Below are 18,017 nucleotides of genomic sequence, written 5' to 3'. Positions count from 1 at the left end.
CTGAAGGCTTTGAACATATCAGAGAGTAAAAAAGTGTAGCTTATTTTTCTTGAACTTCTTCACATATTTGTGCAGATGTACCACAATATTATTTGTTGGTTGGCATGCCATTATTTACAAACATGTATATAGAAACACTTGTAATTTTTAACCTTTTAACTAGTCTGTTTATATTTTAATATAGAAAACAATGTAAAGATGAACATTTTAACAGTATTTATTATATGCTGAAACATCAATCTTTTTTCTTTTATAGATAAGCACCAAATAAAAATTACATTAAGCTGAATCCAAAACCAATTATTTGAATCATGATATTTTTATAAATTTGTTTGATTTTCTCAGGCATTAATGAACAAAGAATATTTATACTTACCTTTATTTTATGCTTGTTGAAATTAGCAACAATAACACCAATCAGCATACTCAAAGGAAGAAATAATCCAATAATAATAAAATTGATAAAGTAAAAAGACATGTAGATGTTATCTTCAAAATTAGGTTGCTTATTTACCTAAAAGTTAAGTTAAAAAATAAGCAAAATAAGATAGGGAATAGTGAATTTTTAGGACAGCAAAAATATTCTGTATGATATTCTTTTTTTTATAATAGTTTATTGTCAAATTGGTTTCCGTATAACAACCAGTGCTTCTCCCCACAAGTGCCCCCCACCATGACCATCACCCCCCTTCCTCCCTCCCCCTCCCCTTTCAGTCCATGGTTCGTCTTCAGTATTCAGTAGTCTCCCTTGATCTGTGTCCCTCTTCTGTGTGATATTCTAGTGATAGTTATATGTCATTACACATTTGTTCAAACCTATATAATGTAAAACACCAAGTGAACCCAAGGTAAACTCTGGACTTTAGGAGATTATGATATGTCAATGTAGGTTCATCCTTGGTAAATATGTACCATTCTGGTAAGTGATATCAATAATAGGCTATGAATGTGTGTGGGCAGTGGGTATATGGGAAATCTCTATGCTTTCTTCTCAATTTTGTTGTAAACCTAAAACTGCTCTAAAGAGTAAAGTCTTTAAAATTAAAAATAAATTCAGAAGTGAAAAAATAAGAAAATGTTAATACTAACTTTTTAAAACTTAAAATTTATAAAACAATTTACAACAGGAAAATCCAACAATTTTATAGAAGTAATGTTTTCTCTTTTCTCTTTAGTGAAAGGACATCATTGCTTTGTTTATTTGGATTTTAAAGTTTATTGCATTGGTTTAATCATTGTTATGAAGTCTGATAATCCTTCAAATGGGCTTATTGGGCTTTAACCCCTGTACATAATCCTGGAAGGATTTCATTTTCTGTGAAATACTCAATCTTAAATGTATTTAATTTCTACCTAGTACAAGCATTTGCTTTGATCATGTTACTTATTCTATTATTATTGGTACCCTCTTCTTGAATTATAAAAATAACTTTTCTTGAATTTTAACAATGGCTCTAAGATTATATTGTACTTACACCAGTAGAATCAACTGCTGAATTCATAATGGTGATCCATCCATTAAATGTTGCCTGTAAAAATGGTATGTATTTAATTCTTATGGAAATTTTAAGATTTGTTTCAAATAAAAAGTGAAACTCAATTTGTTATTAATATAGTAAAACATTTGATTAGTAAAGCTGACCACATTTCAATATACCTTGTAATTGAGACCTTTATCATTTTTCATTATTGCATTTCTATTGTCTGTTAACAACTATTTAACAACTACTTATTTTTACTTATAATTGTAGTAGTCTAATTGTAGTTGATAACAAAATATTGTAAGATAGTATAAACAGAAAGAGAGAGGTGGATAGATAAATGATGAATATATACACATTGCCCAAGTGTCAATGTTAGTAGTAACTGCTACAAATGTGCTTTTTTATTGGGGAGGTAAGACAAGAAAGAATGATTTATCTCCTCACTTCTGTTAGATGGTAGGTGACCGAGTAGCCATTCTTCATAGCACTAAGTAGAAACAGAACAGTAGTAACTTGAGTTGTTCCAAAAATTGTAACCCTATTTACCTTATAAGTGATGGTGGAAATAGGTTTGCCTAGTACCTGCCATCTCCCCCCTCAGTCCTACCTCCATCTTCACTTCCTTCTCCCAGGAAAGCAGGGTCTGCATTTCACTTTCATCTTTCCAAGTGATCCTAGTATAGTATGTTGCATACTATGTATTTTAAATAACTTCTAAAAGATGTTATAACCAACTCTAGTAATCATTCACATTTTGTCCTTTATGTACACCTATAATATGCATGAACATCTAAAAACACTAATAAAAAGTAAAAAACATCAAACATGAACTTACCACTTGAAGCAGTGAAAGGAAACCATTTCCAACATTATCAAAGTTCAACTTTGCGTTCTCCCATTGCATGGATTCATTAAACACAAGGCTTTCACATTGATTCTTATTCATGACTTCAGATATAGGAAACCTTTTTCCATTTGTTGGATCAATGCATTCATAGAAGGTGCCAGCAAATAAGTATACTCCCACAATGCTGAAAGCCAGCCAGATCATGAAGCAGACTAGAAACACATTCAAAGCAGGTAATGTTGTTTTCATCAAAGCTCTCACGACCACCTGGCATATGAAAAACAAACAGGCAAACTTTAGGTAAGAAATGTGAAATCATTTTAATTGAATTGGATATACTAAATGTAATGTCATATTGAAATAACAAAAACAGGTTATCTCTAAAGATTTAATAGGCCAACATGCTAGTATTTGAATAATCTAAATTCTAAATTTCAATTAAAGATATGCATTAAAAATCCAGATAGTCTCAAAATATTTGTACTAAAAAAAATCACAAAAAAGGAACTGAGTTCATTAGTAAAATAATTATTTCACTGATTTAACACATTTATCAACTTCCTATTTTGGGCCAGAATAGGCAAGACAACTGAACCTGTATGTATGTATGTGTATGTATTATCTAGAAAGCATATAAAATGAGACAGAAAGGCCTAGATTTAAGTCTGGGCTATTCTAACTCTAGGAAGGATTAACCTACAAATCAGACACTGAAGTGGCATGGGAAATAAGAGGAAGGCCAGAGACTGTAGATCAATGAAATCAAGGCAAGAGACTATTTCAAGAAACACTGAATGGGTCTCTGCACCCTTCAAAAACACAAACTTCCTCACTGCACACTCTGTCACTGGTGAGCCAGTCCAGAGCAGGAAGTTTGGAAAATAAATCAACCACTTGAATTTGATTAACAGTAATAATCTGCAATCATAGTCTCTGTTTGCTCAGCTCCTTTCTCTCTTGAATATTATAATCAGATTTTATTCTTATCACTCCACTATTGCTGTTATGGCAAATGTAAACCAGTTCCTATAACCAATAGATATGTTCATTCTTGGTACATATCTTTCCTTTAGCGTTTATACTTTTGACTCCTTTCTACCAACCTTTTCTCCCTCTCTCTCCCTCTCACTTTTGTGAAGCACCACTGATTCTCTTTTCTACCATTCTAACCTTCCCTTCCCTCGGCCATTACTTTTTGCTATACTTTTTTGCTGATTATCTCTCAGGTTTCTGGCCTTGAATAAATGTTTTAACTTTAAATTGTGCTTTCAGTAACACTTTATTTCTAAAACAATGCCACAGATCTTTGTTGGCACTTTGGATATTTTGAGAAGTCTACTGATGCCTCTAATGAAAAAAATGCTATCCCTATCAAAAAATACATGTATGTAAAAATAAAAGTAGGAGATACAGTTGATACGAATTTTCAGTAGTAAGAGCACCCAACACCTGGGGCTTACTAAATATATAAAACATTAATTTTTTAATCATGTGGCTTCCTTATGTATTCAATGATATATTTTCAGAACTCATTCAACTACAGAACTTTCAGAGGTTGAGATGAAGCTTAAAAGATCTGGGTCTGCAATAGAACAGAATAGAATCCAGAAATAAACCCATCCTGACATAGTCAATTAGTCTACGACAAAGGAGGAAAGAATATACAATGGGAAAAGAACATCTTTTCAAAAAATGGTGCTGGGAAAAATTAGCAGCCATATGCAGAAGAATGAAATTGGACCACGTTTTTATACCATACACAAAAATAAACTCACAATGGATTAAAGACCTGATTATGACATCTGACCCATTAAAATTCTAGAAAAAAACTATAGGTAGTAATCTCTTTGATGTTAGCCTTAACCACATTTTTCCAGATATGTCTCTTCAGGCAAGGAAAACAAAGGCAAAAATAAATTATTACTGGATTACACAAAAATAAAAACCTTTTGGCACAGTAAAGGAAACCATCAACAAAATGAAATGGCAACCTCCTGGATAGGAAAGAATATTTGCAAATGATATATCTGATAAAGGGTTACTTAATAAACAAAATATATAAAGAATTTATACAACTTAATGTAAAAAACCCATAACTAATCAATTAAAAAATAGGCAGAGGACCTCAAAAGCTATTTTCCCAAAGAAGACATACAGGAGGCTAACATATGAAAAGAGACTCAACATTACACATCATCTGGGTAATGCAAACTGAAACCACCATGAGATACCACCTTACATCTAGCAGAATGGCTAGTAACAAAAAGATAAGAAATAACAAGTACTAATGAGGATGTGGTGGGGAAACCCTTATTCACTGTTGGTAGGGATATAAGTTTCTGTAGCCACTACAGAAAATGGTATAGAGATTCCTCAAAAAATTAAAAATAGAAATATTACATAATTCAGTAATTCTACTTCCAGATATTTACCCAAAGAAGATGAAAACACTAATTGGAAAAGATATATGCATTTCTATGTTTACTGCAGCATTATTTACAATAGCCAAGATATGGAAGCAACCTAAGTATCTATGAACAGATGAATGGATAAAGATGATGCTGAATTTTTACCCATTGAGCCTGGGTGCCTCAGTAAGTTGGGCAGCTGACTTCAGCTCACGCCATGATCTCGAGGTCTTTGAGTTCCAGTCCTGCATCAGGCTCTGTGCTGACAGCTCAGAGTCTGGAACCTGCTCCAGATTCTGTGTCTCCCTGTCTCTACCCCTTCCCTGCTTGTGTTCTGTCTCTCTCAAAAATAAACATCAGAAAAAAATTTAAGGGGCACCAGGGTAGCTCATTTGGTTAAGTGTCTGACTCGGCTCTGGTCATATTCTCATGGTTCGTGGGTTTAAGTCCAGCGCTGGGCTCTGTGCTAGCAGCTCAGAGCTGGAAGCCTGCTTCAGATTCTATGTCTCCCTCTCTCTCTGCCCCTCCCTCACTTGTGCTCTCCATCTCACTGTTCCTCAAATATAAATAAATGTAAAAAAGTTTTTAAAAATAATAAAGGAACACACCCTTAGCAAGAGTATCATTAAAAAATAAGGAAAAAAATTTAAAAAGGATGATGCTGTGTATATAAACAATGGAGTATTTCTCAGCCATTTAAACAAATGAGGTCTTATTATCAGCAACCATATGGAGGGACTTTAAGGGTACTGTGCTCAAAGAAATAAGTCAGACAGAGAAAGACAGATACCCTTATGGTTTCTGGGGAATTTAAAAAACAAAATAAATGAACAAACAAAACAAAACAGAAACAGACTCATCTATCTATACAGGGAACAAACTAGTGGTTACCAGAGAGGGGTTGGGAGTGGGTGAAGGGGATCAAAACGTACAAATTTCCAGTTATAGTAATAATATTTCTTCCCTAACACCAGCAATGCATTTGGGGAATAGGTTGATCAGGCCTAAATTCTGTTATCATGAGTCAATCACAGATTCATATGAATTATATATCAGTCATGTGCTTACATATATATTAAAGTATAATTAATGCATTTATACATGCACATATACAAATATCATTAAAGGTTATACTACTAAAATTTCTGAAACATACTTTTGGTAAAATACGTACTTTAAATTACTTATATTTCTATTTGTTTATAAGAATTATATATGGGATTAAAAGAAGTATCCATTTTTTTACCAAGTGAAAAGATTTTAAGTGTTATAGTTTCTTAATGTATGGCAGTTTTAATGTAATATATAATATGTGAACTGCAAGAAAAATACACATTAAACATAATAATTTTCTTACTGGATCCTACCTACATTGAATATATGATATTCTGTAATATTATTCAAATAGGCAGGTTAACGTTAAATAATCTGTGTAAATAAAAAACTCAAAACAGATGTATGACTATGAAATAAAAGATAAAATTAGACTTTTCCTGCCATTTCTGCACATAGCTGATGACTGTATTTTACATAATTATACTATTTGTGGTGGTCATAAACTGTTTTCTTCATTAGGTCAAGCCATTTGGCATGGGTTTCCATTATAGGCACAAAAGATTGAATATTGGTTGTTGTATGTGGCTCAACCTGTTAGTTTCCCTTACATTTTTCAGAAGAGGTTTTGATGTGATGGTGAAGGAGAGATGACGAGAAGTCATAGTGTGTGATGTATGACTTAAAATTAATTTATTACAAAATTCAAATTTTTATTCAGTATAATTACTTAGTGTGTACAATATTCCTATAAATTTAAAAAGCTAGGTGATCAGAGTTTCATTTTTGTCAGTTATATTTTTAACATTGAGATAACTGTATTGATACTCATAAACATCCTAATGGGCTAGAATAGTATTAGTTTTAAAAAATTTATATTATCTCTCAACTATTAGGTCTTTTTCTTATCTTTATGATTTTTCATATCGTATGAAAAGGAAAGTCCTAACGTCTTAATAATCATAACTAACATAGCTACAAAGCTTTTAATTTGTAGAATCTTAGTAATCCTAAGTAAAAACCTACCTATTAGTTTAGAAACTTTTTTCTTACCTTCATTCTTTCAAATTGAGATAGAACTCTGAGTGCCCGAAGGAATTTAATGGAAATCAGTGGTTTTAATTCTTCCCGAGATTTGCCAATTAAGCTAAGACAAAACACCTAAATATATTTATGAAAAACAGAGTGAATAAGTTTAATTTTAACCTTAATCAAAACAACCTGCAAAATAAACTTTGCATTTATTTTAAAAAGATAAAAAAGAAATATGCAAAAGATTTAAAATATATTTCAATATAGCTTAACAATGACTTACAGAAAAGTATAAGAAAATCAGCTTGTGTTAAAATTACTTTAAAAATATGAAGATAAACCAAAAATATTTTCTGGTAGTAGGAATATATATTATCAAAGTAAACAAAAAAGTGTGTATATTTGACATTTTTTTATGATCAAGGGTTAATATTTACATCCATGTTTTGTTTGAAATTTGATTAAGAACCATTTTCACGACTGCCATACAGTAATAACATACCATGAATTCATAAAGACAAAATTTGAATGTAGCTTTTTACTCTGACTGAAATGAGGTGCCTATTGGAGGTTTTCAGGAAGAAAAGGGACCTGGGTTGACTTCCGGTTGACAACAGTAAAATGTGTGTGGATGCCGTGGGGAGCCTAGAAGGAAGATGTGTAGTGATGGAGGCAGGGATCTGCGTTTGAAATCCAAGGAGAATCTTTGGTAGCTTGGATCAGTGTGATGGTGAAGGTTATGGTAAGCTGTCTATTTTGAATATATGAGCAATAGAATTTAAATATTTTAGGATGCTTATCCTATTAGGAGTGGGTTCATAGGTGGCCATTAGAATAATCCAGGAATGAAATGTTGAAGCTTTAAAATTTTAGGATGGGAAAAAAAGGACAAATGTGAAGTATTACAAATGAAGAAATAGGGGATTTTGGTGACTAGAACTGTACAAAGAGAGAAAAAAGGTAGATATAAGTAAAGGAAAGAGTTAAGTGAGAGTAAGAGTAAGGAAGAAAAAATGGAATAATAGCCTTTAAAATTTTTCTTTAAAATACGTACAATAACAACCATGAAGTCTAGCTTGTACCAGCTGTCAGTGAAATAGGCTTTAAAACCATATGCCATCCACTTTAGAAGCATTTCCAGAATGAAGATGTAAGTGAAAATCATGTCAGCATATTCTAATAAGATCTTAATAGTCTTTCTCTGATCGATATATATATCTTCAAAAGCCTGTGGGTAAAACATTTGAGGATTAGTGTATACGTCATTTTTTTAAAAATCCATTGGCATAGAGAAGAATAAAATCTTGTTTCTAGCAAACAGATAATGAGCAAAGTTATAGGTTATAGTTTCAAGGACTGGTTCACTTTGGATTTATTCACATAATCCGTAAGTACCACTTTCTGATCCTACGCCTATAGCAGACATCAGTAATTGGTCCCAGAATTTCTTATAGAGACTGACTGAATTTGGCACCATAGTGATCCAAAATTACTCTCATGAATCAGGTAATCAAAATTAATATAAGAGGCAAAATCTTTACTCACAACTAAATGGTTCTTATCTCTAATTCCATGTAGCCAACCTGCAGATACATGGCACTTACTAAGAGATTAGAGATTTTTTTAAATGTGTCTTCAGGAAAAAATAAGGTAAAAACAGAGATAGAGGCAAACCATAAGAGACTCTTAAATACAGAGAACAAACTGAGGGTTGCTGGAGGGGAGGGGGATGGGAGATGGGCTAAATGAGTGATGGGCATTGAGGAAGGCACCTGCTGGGGTGAGCACTGGGTGTTATATGTACGTGATGATTCACTGGGTTTTACTCCTGAAACCAATACTACACCATATGCTAATTAACTTGAATGTTAATAAATAAATGTAAAAAAAATTGCTACAGAACATAAAAACATGTCAAATAATGTAAAGATATATCATTTTGCCTGTATGGAATACTCAGCATTATAAAAATATATTATTATGCCTCTATGAATTGATGTGTAATTTCAGTGCACTCCCAATAAAACATCTAATAGATTTTTTAAAATAAAAAAAATGTGTCCTCAGATATCCATCTGCTGCTATAAGAAAAAGTCACAAAGCTTGCTCTGCTGTGGAAATAATCAGGCAAACCAGTGGGAACAGATGAATATGAAATAAAACTAAAATCATTTCTCCAAAGCTTCTCAGATTAATAGGTCAACCTTTATTTTACTGTAGAGGATACAAAGTCTGATGATGCCATTTGAAGCAATTTCATAGTGTTTTTATTTTAGCTTTAAAAAAGGCAATAAAGTACCAATAATGTCAGGCAGGTTTGTATTAAAGTGCATTCAAAGTCAAAAAGTAAACAAGGATCAGGACACCTGAGTGGCTCAGTCCATTAAACATTTGACTTTAGCCCAGGTCATGAGCTCAAGGTTTGTGAGATAATGTTACTTTTATTTAACATTAGATTTATAAGAATCACACTACTATTTACATATTTATATATGATTAATCTGTTTACTTTGTTTAATGTTTATTTATTTGAGAGGGAGAGAGAGAGAGAGAACAGAGTGGGAGCAGGGAGGGGCGGAGAGAGACACTGAGCTGTCAATACAGAGCCCAACACAGGGCTTGAACTCACAAACCATGAGATCATGACTTGAGTCGAAGTTGGACACCTAAACGACTGAGCCACGTAGGCGCCCCTGGGAAAATTCTTTAGGCTAGACACTTAGAATTTCTCTGGTTTGTGGTAAATGTCAATATAAAAGCTACTTTAAAATTGTATGCAGTACAAATATATGAATGATAGTGGGAAACATGAATATTAATAGATACCTAATAGATACACTTTATTCTAGATCTTTCTCTTTTTTTTATATTACTATATCTTGCAATATTAACATGCATACAGCTCCTGAATTTTTAAAATAGCTGCACAGTGTCCCATTGGATGACTATACTAGAGCATATTTAAATGGTCACCTATTGTAGACTATTTCTACATTTCAATCTTTTTCTGTTACAATGAATTCTTCAGTGAATAGTCTTGTAAATCCATTTCATACATGCTCAGATATTTGTAGCATAATTTCCCAGAATTAAGGTTGTTGAGTCAATGGGTAAATATATTTTTGGTTTGGGGCACCTGGGTGGCTCAGTCTGTTGAGTCCAGTTTCAGCTCTAGTCATGATCTTGTGGTCTGTGAGTTTGAGCCCATCATCAGGCTATCTGCTGTCAGTGCAGAGTCAGCTTCAGATCCTCTCTCTCCCTCCCAGCTCATTCACTCTCTCTCCCTCAAAATGCTTCACAAATGCAGGACACCTGGATGGTGCAGTCAGTTAAGTGTCCAACTTCTGCTCAAGATATGATCTCATAGTTTGTGGGTTCAAGCCTGAGTTGGGCTCTGGAGACTGCTTCAGATTCTGTGTCTCCCTCTCTCTCTTCCCCTGCCTCACTCATGCTGTTTCTCTCACTCTCAAATATGAATAAATATTAAAAAGTGTATATATGTATTGGCTTAAAGATTATTAAATTATACACATAGTACTTCTCTTTCCTGATTGATAGGTACCAAAGTACTAGCACAGCACAGCAGTATGTGTGTGCATATTATTAAACTTTGTCTTATACATGAAACTTCACTAAAATAAGAATTAGGTATCTCACATTCATGTTTCCCACTGTCATTCTTATATTTTGAAATTGTTTGATTTATTTAACATTGAATGAGGCATATACAGATTTTAAGAAATTGTAATGAATGTCTTCCAAAGTAAAATCACAGAATATGAACTCCACTGCTATAGTAAGTATCTGATCTGGGGAAAACTCATTTGGCATGGTGACTTCAAGTAACAGACTTCATTTTTTCCCATCAAAGTCTCACATACTTACCAGAGCACCTGTGCTGAGTAGAGTGACAAGGCCAATGAAACACTTAAAACAACCGTTTTCCACTATCTTGCGGCAGGTTTTCCTTATGTTCTGCCAAATTCTTCCTTTCTTGGATTTTCCACTAATTTGGCCAGGTGAAGATCTTCGTCTATAACCTGTCATGAATGAAACTGCTAAGAAGAAAAATCTTGAAAATTCATGAAAAAGTAGACATCCTGAACTTTCCACCATATACCTTAGGATTACTTACAGAATCTAATACAAGCACTCTCTGATGTATGGACATTTGCTTTTTACCTCTGCTACTGTGGCCACTGCAGTCATTGAGGGAAAAAAATGTTAACTTGTGAGAACAGTAGGAGGAAAGAAACTGAAAGGCAGAGATGACTTAGAGCATCCGCTAGCCTTGTGGGGCAGAATCCGAGAATAGAATTTATCCCCACCGCTCAAATTGCTCCTCATCCTCACGTACATCATCTTCTAAATATCACATTTTGGTGCCTGAAGATTCATTCTCTGAAGATTCACATGGTGTAATAAGCATTCTCATTTAAGTACATAGGTATTCATGAACTGATAAGAAGTATGATACTAGTTGTGTCAGTTAAACTGATATCAGGTCTTAGGTGGTATGAGAATGGGGATTTTTATTGAGACTATTGAAGAAGCCCCCTGGATTACAGAGAACTTTGTGGGGAGGGGGCATGTGCATGGATTGGACTCTACCTTTCTGTCAAGAGAGCTAGCATAAAGAAAACCCAAGATAGAGAAGACTCTGCTTAACAGGGGAGATCATGAAGAAATAGAGTTGGGTGAAGTTTAAAGTCAGAACATTTCATTTTAGAATTTTACCTACTTTCAATTCATACATCTTTGATCAAAAGAATGGAGGAAATTTTTCCTCCTTTGTCTTGAATGATACAAGTTCTGTGAATTGAGCTACTGAGAGCAGGTTCTTATTTGGAATACAGGAATTTGAGAATTTAGCAGTTACCATGCTGATGGTTTCCAGTGATTTCAAATGCTGAGAACCTGTAAATATTTGTTAATCTTTCTAGGAAATTATTTTGAATTATAAGTCATCAATAGATGTATGTTATGTACCTAGTGAGTCAATCAGCTGACTGAAGCCTTACACATTTCTTAAGATTCATGTGGACTATAAAAATAAATTGAATGATATGTTTCCCTATGAAAGATATAGGATGTTTTCATATGAGTATTTTGAATATTGACTTTATTCCATGATGCATAAAAATACACACATGCACACATGAATATATACATGTATGCATATACATGAATGTACATTAACTTAATCTTTTTACCAATCTTGTGAAGTAAGTATAATTATTATCCTCATTTTATATGTAATAATTATCCTCATTTTACCCTGAAAGAGGGTTTGTAAAAGCTAGTAAATGGTGGCCTGGGATTTGAACTGAGGCTATATGATTCTAGACCTAATGCTCTTAACTGCTGCGCTAAACTTCCTAGGAAACAGACCCTGCTTCTATTTTCCAAGTGTTGACTTTTCTATTGAATTTCCATGTAGGTTTCTATGAGGATTCCTTTGGGCATGTGTGCACGTGCATGTGCACAAATGTTTGTGTGTGTGTGTGTGTGTGTGTGTGTGTGTGTGTGTTCCTTAGCTAAGTTAATAAATTCTCTAAAATTAAAATATATCTAATAGCGTTAGTTATGTTAAGAGAAATTTAGTCTAATATCAATATAATGATCAAAGGCACTTATTTTTCTCTTACCATTTTTAAGTTGTTTTGGCTTTTCACATTCATAGACCATTTCTTCTTCGGAGATAGCAATATCGACTGTACTGCATTCAGAGGAGCTAGATTGCTTTACCTTCTGAAAAGTAAAGACCCACCAATAAAGCTGAAATTAAAGTTTCACTGTGGTTCAAGTTTGTTTCATTTTCAGAAATAAGAAAAGTGTATACAAAAACACAACTTACTACTTGACTTTTATCAAGTTTAAAATACTGTTTAACCTGATTTCATGACTGTCATTAAGAGGTACACATATCTCTGTGAGTTGAAGCCTTAAAAAAATAATTAAAATTTCACTGAAGCTAAAATAACTTTTAGATTCAAATGAACATTTAGTTCATAACACTCTTCTCCTAAAAGATGTATAGGCTATCTCTAGTATCCAAAAGGGTTTGAGTTCCAAAGCCCTCTTAAAGTTGTTCACAAGATTTCCCTATAAGCCATTTTAGCTAGATGAGCAGCATCAGAAGTAATTACCCCTTGATGCTAAAGATGCATAGACAAGTGCATTTAGTTTGTATTGTAAAATCGAGTCCAGACATTTTTGTGTATGCCATCATAGGACGGGACTGATGTGGGGTTATCTTGAAGTGAAATGAAGAAATGACACAAGGAGTAAGAGTCGGGAATAGACCTGGCAAAGTGGTACCAGCCCTATGCAGATAGGCTTTTCACAGTGATTGACCTTCTTCTTACTCTGTTCTTGACTGAAGGTCAAGACTGGATAGGATAAGGTAGCCATGACTTTTTATATGTGATAATAATGTATGTGTGACATGCATGGCTTTTATTTGAAATGTTTTTCTCAAAATGCTTTATTTTACTTTATTTTGAAATAAATATACAACACATCATCCTTTAAAATGACCAATATTCTAAGTTAATACCATATACAATTGTTTTATAATTTAAAAAATAAGGTAAAGCATTTGGGGCAAACAGTCTTATTTCTTAAAAATTAAGGAAATATCTAAGTAAAATATATTTAAAGGAAAATTATAAATATTTTGTTCTACCTTTCTGTCTTGTGCACAGTAAGTGTCAAGGAAATATTATTAGGAAGTCTTATTTGCTTTAGCTCTTACATAGTTGTCCGTAAGACATTCGGTGCTCAATTAAAAATATATACCTATCAGGGTATTACTCTTAAATCACTTTTATTATTTCAATTCTCATATTTTGTTTATTTCTAATGAAATAAAGACTATAGGAATGTACTGATATGAGAGTAAACAACAGATAAGTGAAAATTATATAATGTGTGGGCATTCAATAATAAAAAATTATATACCTTATATTTACATGTTATTTTATAATTTTTACATAAACTATTTGATGTGATTTTTCCAAACCCCTTAGTATGTATTATTTAAATTTATAAATAAATCAATTGGGATTCAAAATTATAAATAATCTTATTACAAGATGACTTAATGGCATGAGAGAGTGACCATGATATGGTGCTACTTTATGAAAAACTTATGACTTGACTTAAAGCTTTATGTTATTTTTCTAAAATTTATATAGTTTTGTTGTAACTAAACAATGGCTGAAAGTTTAAATAGCAAAGAAAGAAAAGAATATATCTCAGAATTATCAGATCACATGTGATTTCATATTTTATTCTTTGGCTATTGGTAGATCAGCATCTTAAAGTACTCATAAGCTGCATAATCTGGAAAGTGACTAAAATATGTAACAAATGTATAGATAAGGGAATAAGTCTATGAGTAGCTAATCAATCAATATATCCAAATAATTATGCAGATACATTACAACTTCTGAAACCTCAACATATAGAGTCATACTTAGTGTCATCTTTCCCTTACATTTTCATATCCCAGACTTTCTAATGAGATTGGCAAGAAGTCTCCTGGAGCATCTCAACACAATGTGCTGAAAGAGGTGGTGGTGGTCAAAGTAACAAGTGAAGATACACAGTGTAGCCGGAGATCAGTTTTCCCCGTTTTCTAGAAATGGTATCAGTTAAAGGAAAATGAAACTAAAAATATTGGGCATGCCAAGGAGTGAAAATCTTTCTTTAACACAAAGATAGATGCCTTCACTAGGAGCTGGAAGGATTTTGAAGAATTACAATTCAGCTCCTATTAGGTCAGTTTGAGAAGATAAGTCAGAGCACTTGCCAAGCTGGAAGAGGTCTGGGAGACAAGATGGAGCCAGAGTTGTTTCTTGGATCTGGAAAGAGACATTCTCTGCCCCTCCCCAGTGCCTGTGAGTGATCTGAGATGATTCTCTACTGAGGTACAATGCAAGCAGCCTGCAGAGCAGATGTGATCTCCGTCGATGTAACTCTCTATTAAATCACACCTCCGACTAAGACATTATGGTGCTTGCAAATAAAGACAATAATAATGTTTCCAGTAGGGTGTATCTTTTAGAAGCTAAGTTAATGGCAATATCTACCCTTCTTCGAATGTGTTGGGTTATTTTGTTGTTTTGTTGTTGCTTTGTTTTGTTTTCTTTGTTCATGAGTTGATAAAGCTACACACTGTTCACAATTCAAACTGGTGGCTTTTCTTTATTCTTTTAGGCCAACTCAATTTATATGTTATAGTATATGCTGCAGAAATAAAGTGACAAGAGTCCTACAATTTTAGCAAATAAGAAAACAGTTTAGCCATCTTGTAGTCCAATTTCACATTGTAAAGATGGTTTTTCTCTAAGAATATACATTGATTTTGAGAACTTAGATTTCTTCAGTATGTTTTCATCATACTGCCTGATTAGAAATTTACAGATTTTTATAATTATATTTTCTAATGTTTACTAAGCATTTACTATAGACTAGATATTGTTCTGTGCACCTTTAAGCTACTTTTCTTAGTACTATCCTAAGAAATATATACAATTTTATCTGCATTGATCGACGAGGAAACTGAAGCTTACAAAGGTTAATTAACTTCATCAAGATCATAAAATCAGGAGCAAGGAGTGCTCAAGCTACGATCAAATGCATACTCTAACTCCACAACTTCAACACCGATTCACTGTCCAATCACAACGCCATAGATCAACAGTAAGTAATCAGGATATTAAAACATCTTACCTCTTTGCTGCTCCCATCACCTGACTTGCTCTGAATCTCCTTATTATCCAGATTTTCGATATCAGATTCTCCTGAAGCAATTGGTACAGTTTCTGAGACACTAGGACTGGGGATAAGTGATTGACTCTCATTTTCAGTCATTGTGTTTTTCTCTGTGCCACTGCTTTTTTCCTTATCCTTGAAGAAATCTTGGGTGTTGCTTAAATCAGAAAGGGTATGGTCAGAAATATTCTCTTTAACATACACATCATTTACATTGTCCATTGTCTTTTTTGAAATGTTTTGATTTTTGCATGATATTTGAGGAAACATGTAGTTTATTCCTTTCTTAATCCTTGCCATTGCACGCTGGAGATTTTGTGCTTCATCATTCTCTTGAGTTGTTGGTGCCTTGTATGAACTAAAGGAGCTCACCAATGCCAGAAACAGATAAATTACCTAAATGAGGAAACAGATGAGGTTAAGTTTATCTCACTTTTTGTTTCCTTTTAAACAAAAAGAAATCTTAGGGGGAAAAAAAGCTGGAAAACAGAATTAGGAACCACAATGCCATTTAGGCTATTCAGTTCTTACTCATATACAAGGGGTCAGGTGCTGTCCTAAGGGTTTGTACAGTATAGCCAGAACTCATTTTAAGGTTACAACATTACATGAAATATCATTCGATTATCTTTTATGCATTAAAAAGGCAAGACTTACAGATGTCAAATATCAAAGGTCACACAGATTGAACTCAAGTCTGTTTTATTCCAGAGCTTGTTTTCCTTCACTGAGCCAAGCTGTCTCTCCCAAGGCAGGAAAATGAATTGCTACCTCAGGTGGCTGACTTCACTTCAGCACTAACCCAGGAAGACGTACAATGACATTCTTATGGGTTCTGCAAACCTACAAGGCATCTCATGGAGAGAGTCCCAGTCCTGGTTCTGAAGCCTGTATCTAGTTTTCCTTGTGACATGCTAGCACAGGGTTTGGGTAGGTTAACTGAATCTCTGTGGTAATAAATTTGGTCAAATAAGAAAGAGATGAGTGATGGAGGAATCACTCCTAATATTTAAGTTATTTGAACTCAAGGACAGTGTATATTTTGACCTTTATATCACTGAGAAATCTGATCAAGCCATGTTTAGTTTCCAGAGAATCATATTTTTATCTCATTTGTGATTATAGGGGAGAGATAATATCTTTGGATTTTAGTGCTAAAGATTCAATATTGATTATCTCTTAATCTTCAAGTAATAATTTGAGGATTTTGTTTATTATTGGAAGTCTTCCCCCTGTCTTCAAATATTTGAGCTTTTTTAAGCTTTTTTTTTGTTAATGTTTTATTTATTTTTGATAGAGAGAGAGACAGAGCATGAGAGGGGGAGAGGCAGAGAGAGAAGGAGACACAGAACCAGAAGCAGGCTCCAGGCTCTGAGCTAGCTGTCAGCACAGAGCCTGATGCGGGGCTCGAACCCACGAACGTGAGATCTGACCTGAGCCAGCCGGAGACTTAACCGACTGAGCCACCCAGGCGCCCCAAATATTTGAGCTTTTAAAGATTTAGTTTACTTTATGTTTTACACATTAATTTAAAGGGCAAAGTTTAAATGACATTATGTTTGAAAAATATACATAAAATATAAATATATATAAATATATATGTATTTAAATATAGATATTAATATAGTTACAGATAGTATGGGCAGGGGCTTTATGGCCCTTGTAGGAACAACACTACTAGCATTTCTATAATTCTTTTTTTTAATTTTTTTAATGTCTTTATTATTTTATTTTGAGAGACAGAGACAGAGAGTGAGCAGGGGAGGGGCAGAGAGAGAGGGAGACACAGAATCTGAAGCAGGCTCCAGGCTCTGAGCTGTCAGCTCAAATCCAGATACGGGGTTTGACCCCACAGAATGTGAGATCATGACCTGAGCCAAAGTTGGATGCTTAACCTACTGAGCCACCCAGGCGCCCCACATTTCTATCATTTTTAAAAGACAGTTAGTTCAGGATATAAGAGGGACACTCCAAATATAATTTAAGGCAGTTGTTGTTTCTTATCCTTCATTTGGTTATTGGCACAGTGAGAAATAAGGAATGGGTGTTAGGTAAAAAATTTCATGACTATAAACTTCATATAAGCAGGAACCAAGTGTTCTCTTAAGCAGACAACTAAAAAAACACTAGGCACAAAATAAGTGATTAATATTTGTTAAAGAAATTAATTATAAAATGAATAAAAGAATAGATTTTGTGCCAGGATTTGGACAAGGAAAAGTTTTGCTACAACAGTTGTATTTTTAAGATTTTATAATCTAAGATTTCATATATATATATATATATATATATATATACAGTGAAAATGTTAAAAGGCTTGGGGCACCTGGGTCGATCAGTTGGTTAAGTGTCCATCTTTGGCTCAGGTCATCATCTTGCTATTCCTGAGTTCAAGCCCCACATCAGCCTCTG

General features: G+C 33.7%; 1 protein-coding gene across 1 annotated transcript in view; it reads right to left on the bottom strand.

Annotated features, from left to right (window-relative positions):
• Positions 1-18,017, bottom strand: part of SCN7A (sodium voltage-gated channel alpha subunit 7) — an 84,471-nt gene that overhangs the window by 6,814 nt on the left and 59,640 nt on the right. Inside the window, exons 15-22 of the mRNA XM_029932992.1 lie at positions 15,564-16,001; positions 12,473-12,575; positions 10,710-10,864; positions 7,879-8,052; positions 6,846-6,953; positions 2,320-2,598; positions 1,476-1,529; positions 377-514 (exon numbers count right to left, since the gene is read on the bottom strand). Coding sequence (XP_029788852.1) covers positions 377-514; positions 1,476-1,529; positions 2,320-2,598; positions 6,846-6,953; positions 7,879-8,052; positions 10,710-10,864; positions 12,473-12,575; positions 15,564-16,001 — 1,449 coding nt within the window. The remainder of the gene's footprint in view (positions 1-376; positions 515-1,475; positions 1,530-2,319; positions 2,599-6,845; positions 6,954-7,878; positions 8,053-10,709; positions 10,865-12,472; positions 12,576-15,563; positions 16,002-18,017) is intronic.

This window comes from Suricata suricatta, chromosome 3 (assembly GCF_006229205.1).
Source record: "Suricata suricatta isolate VVHF042 chromosome 3, meerkat_22Aug2017_6uvM2_HiC, whole genome shotgun sequence".
NCBI lineage: Eukaryota > Metazoa > Chordata > Mammalia > Carnivora > Herpestidae > Suricata > Suricata suricatta.
This window is presented reverse-complemented; position numbering and strand designations above follow the sequence as displayed.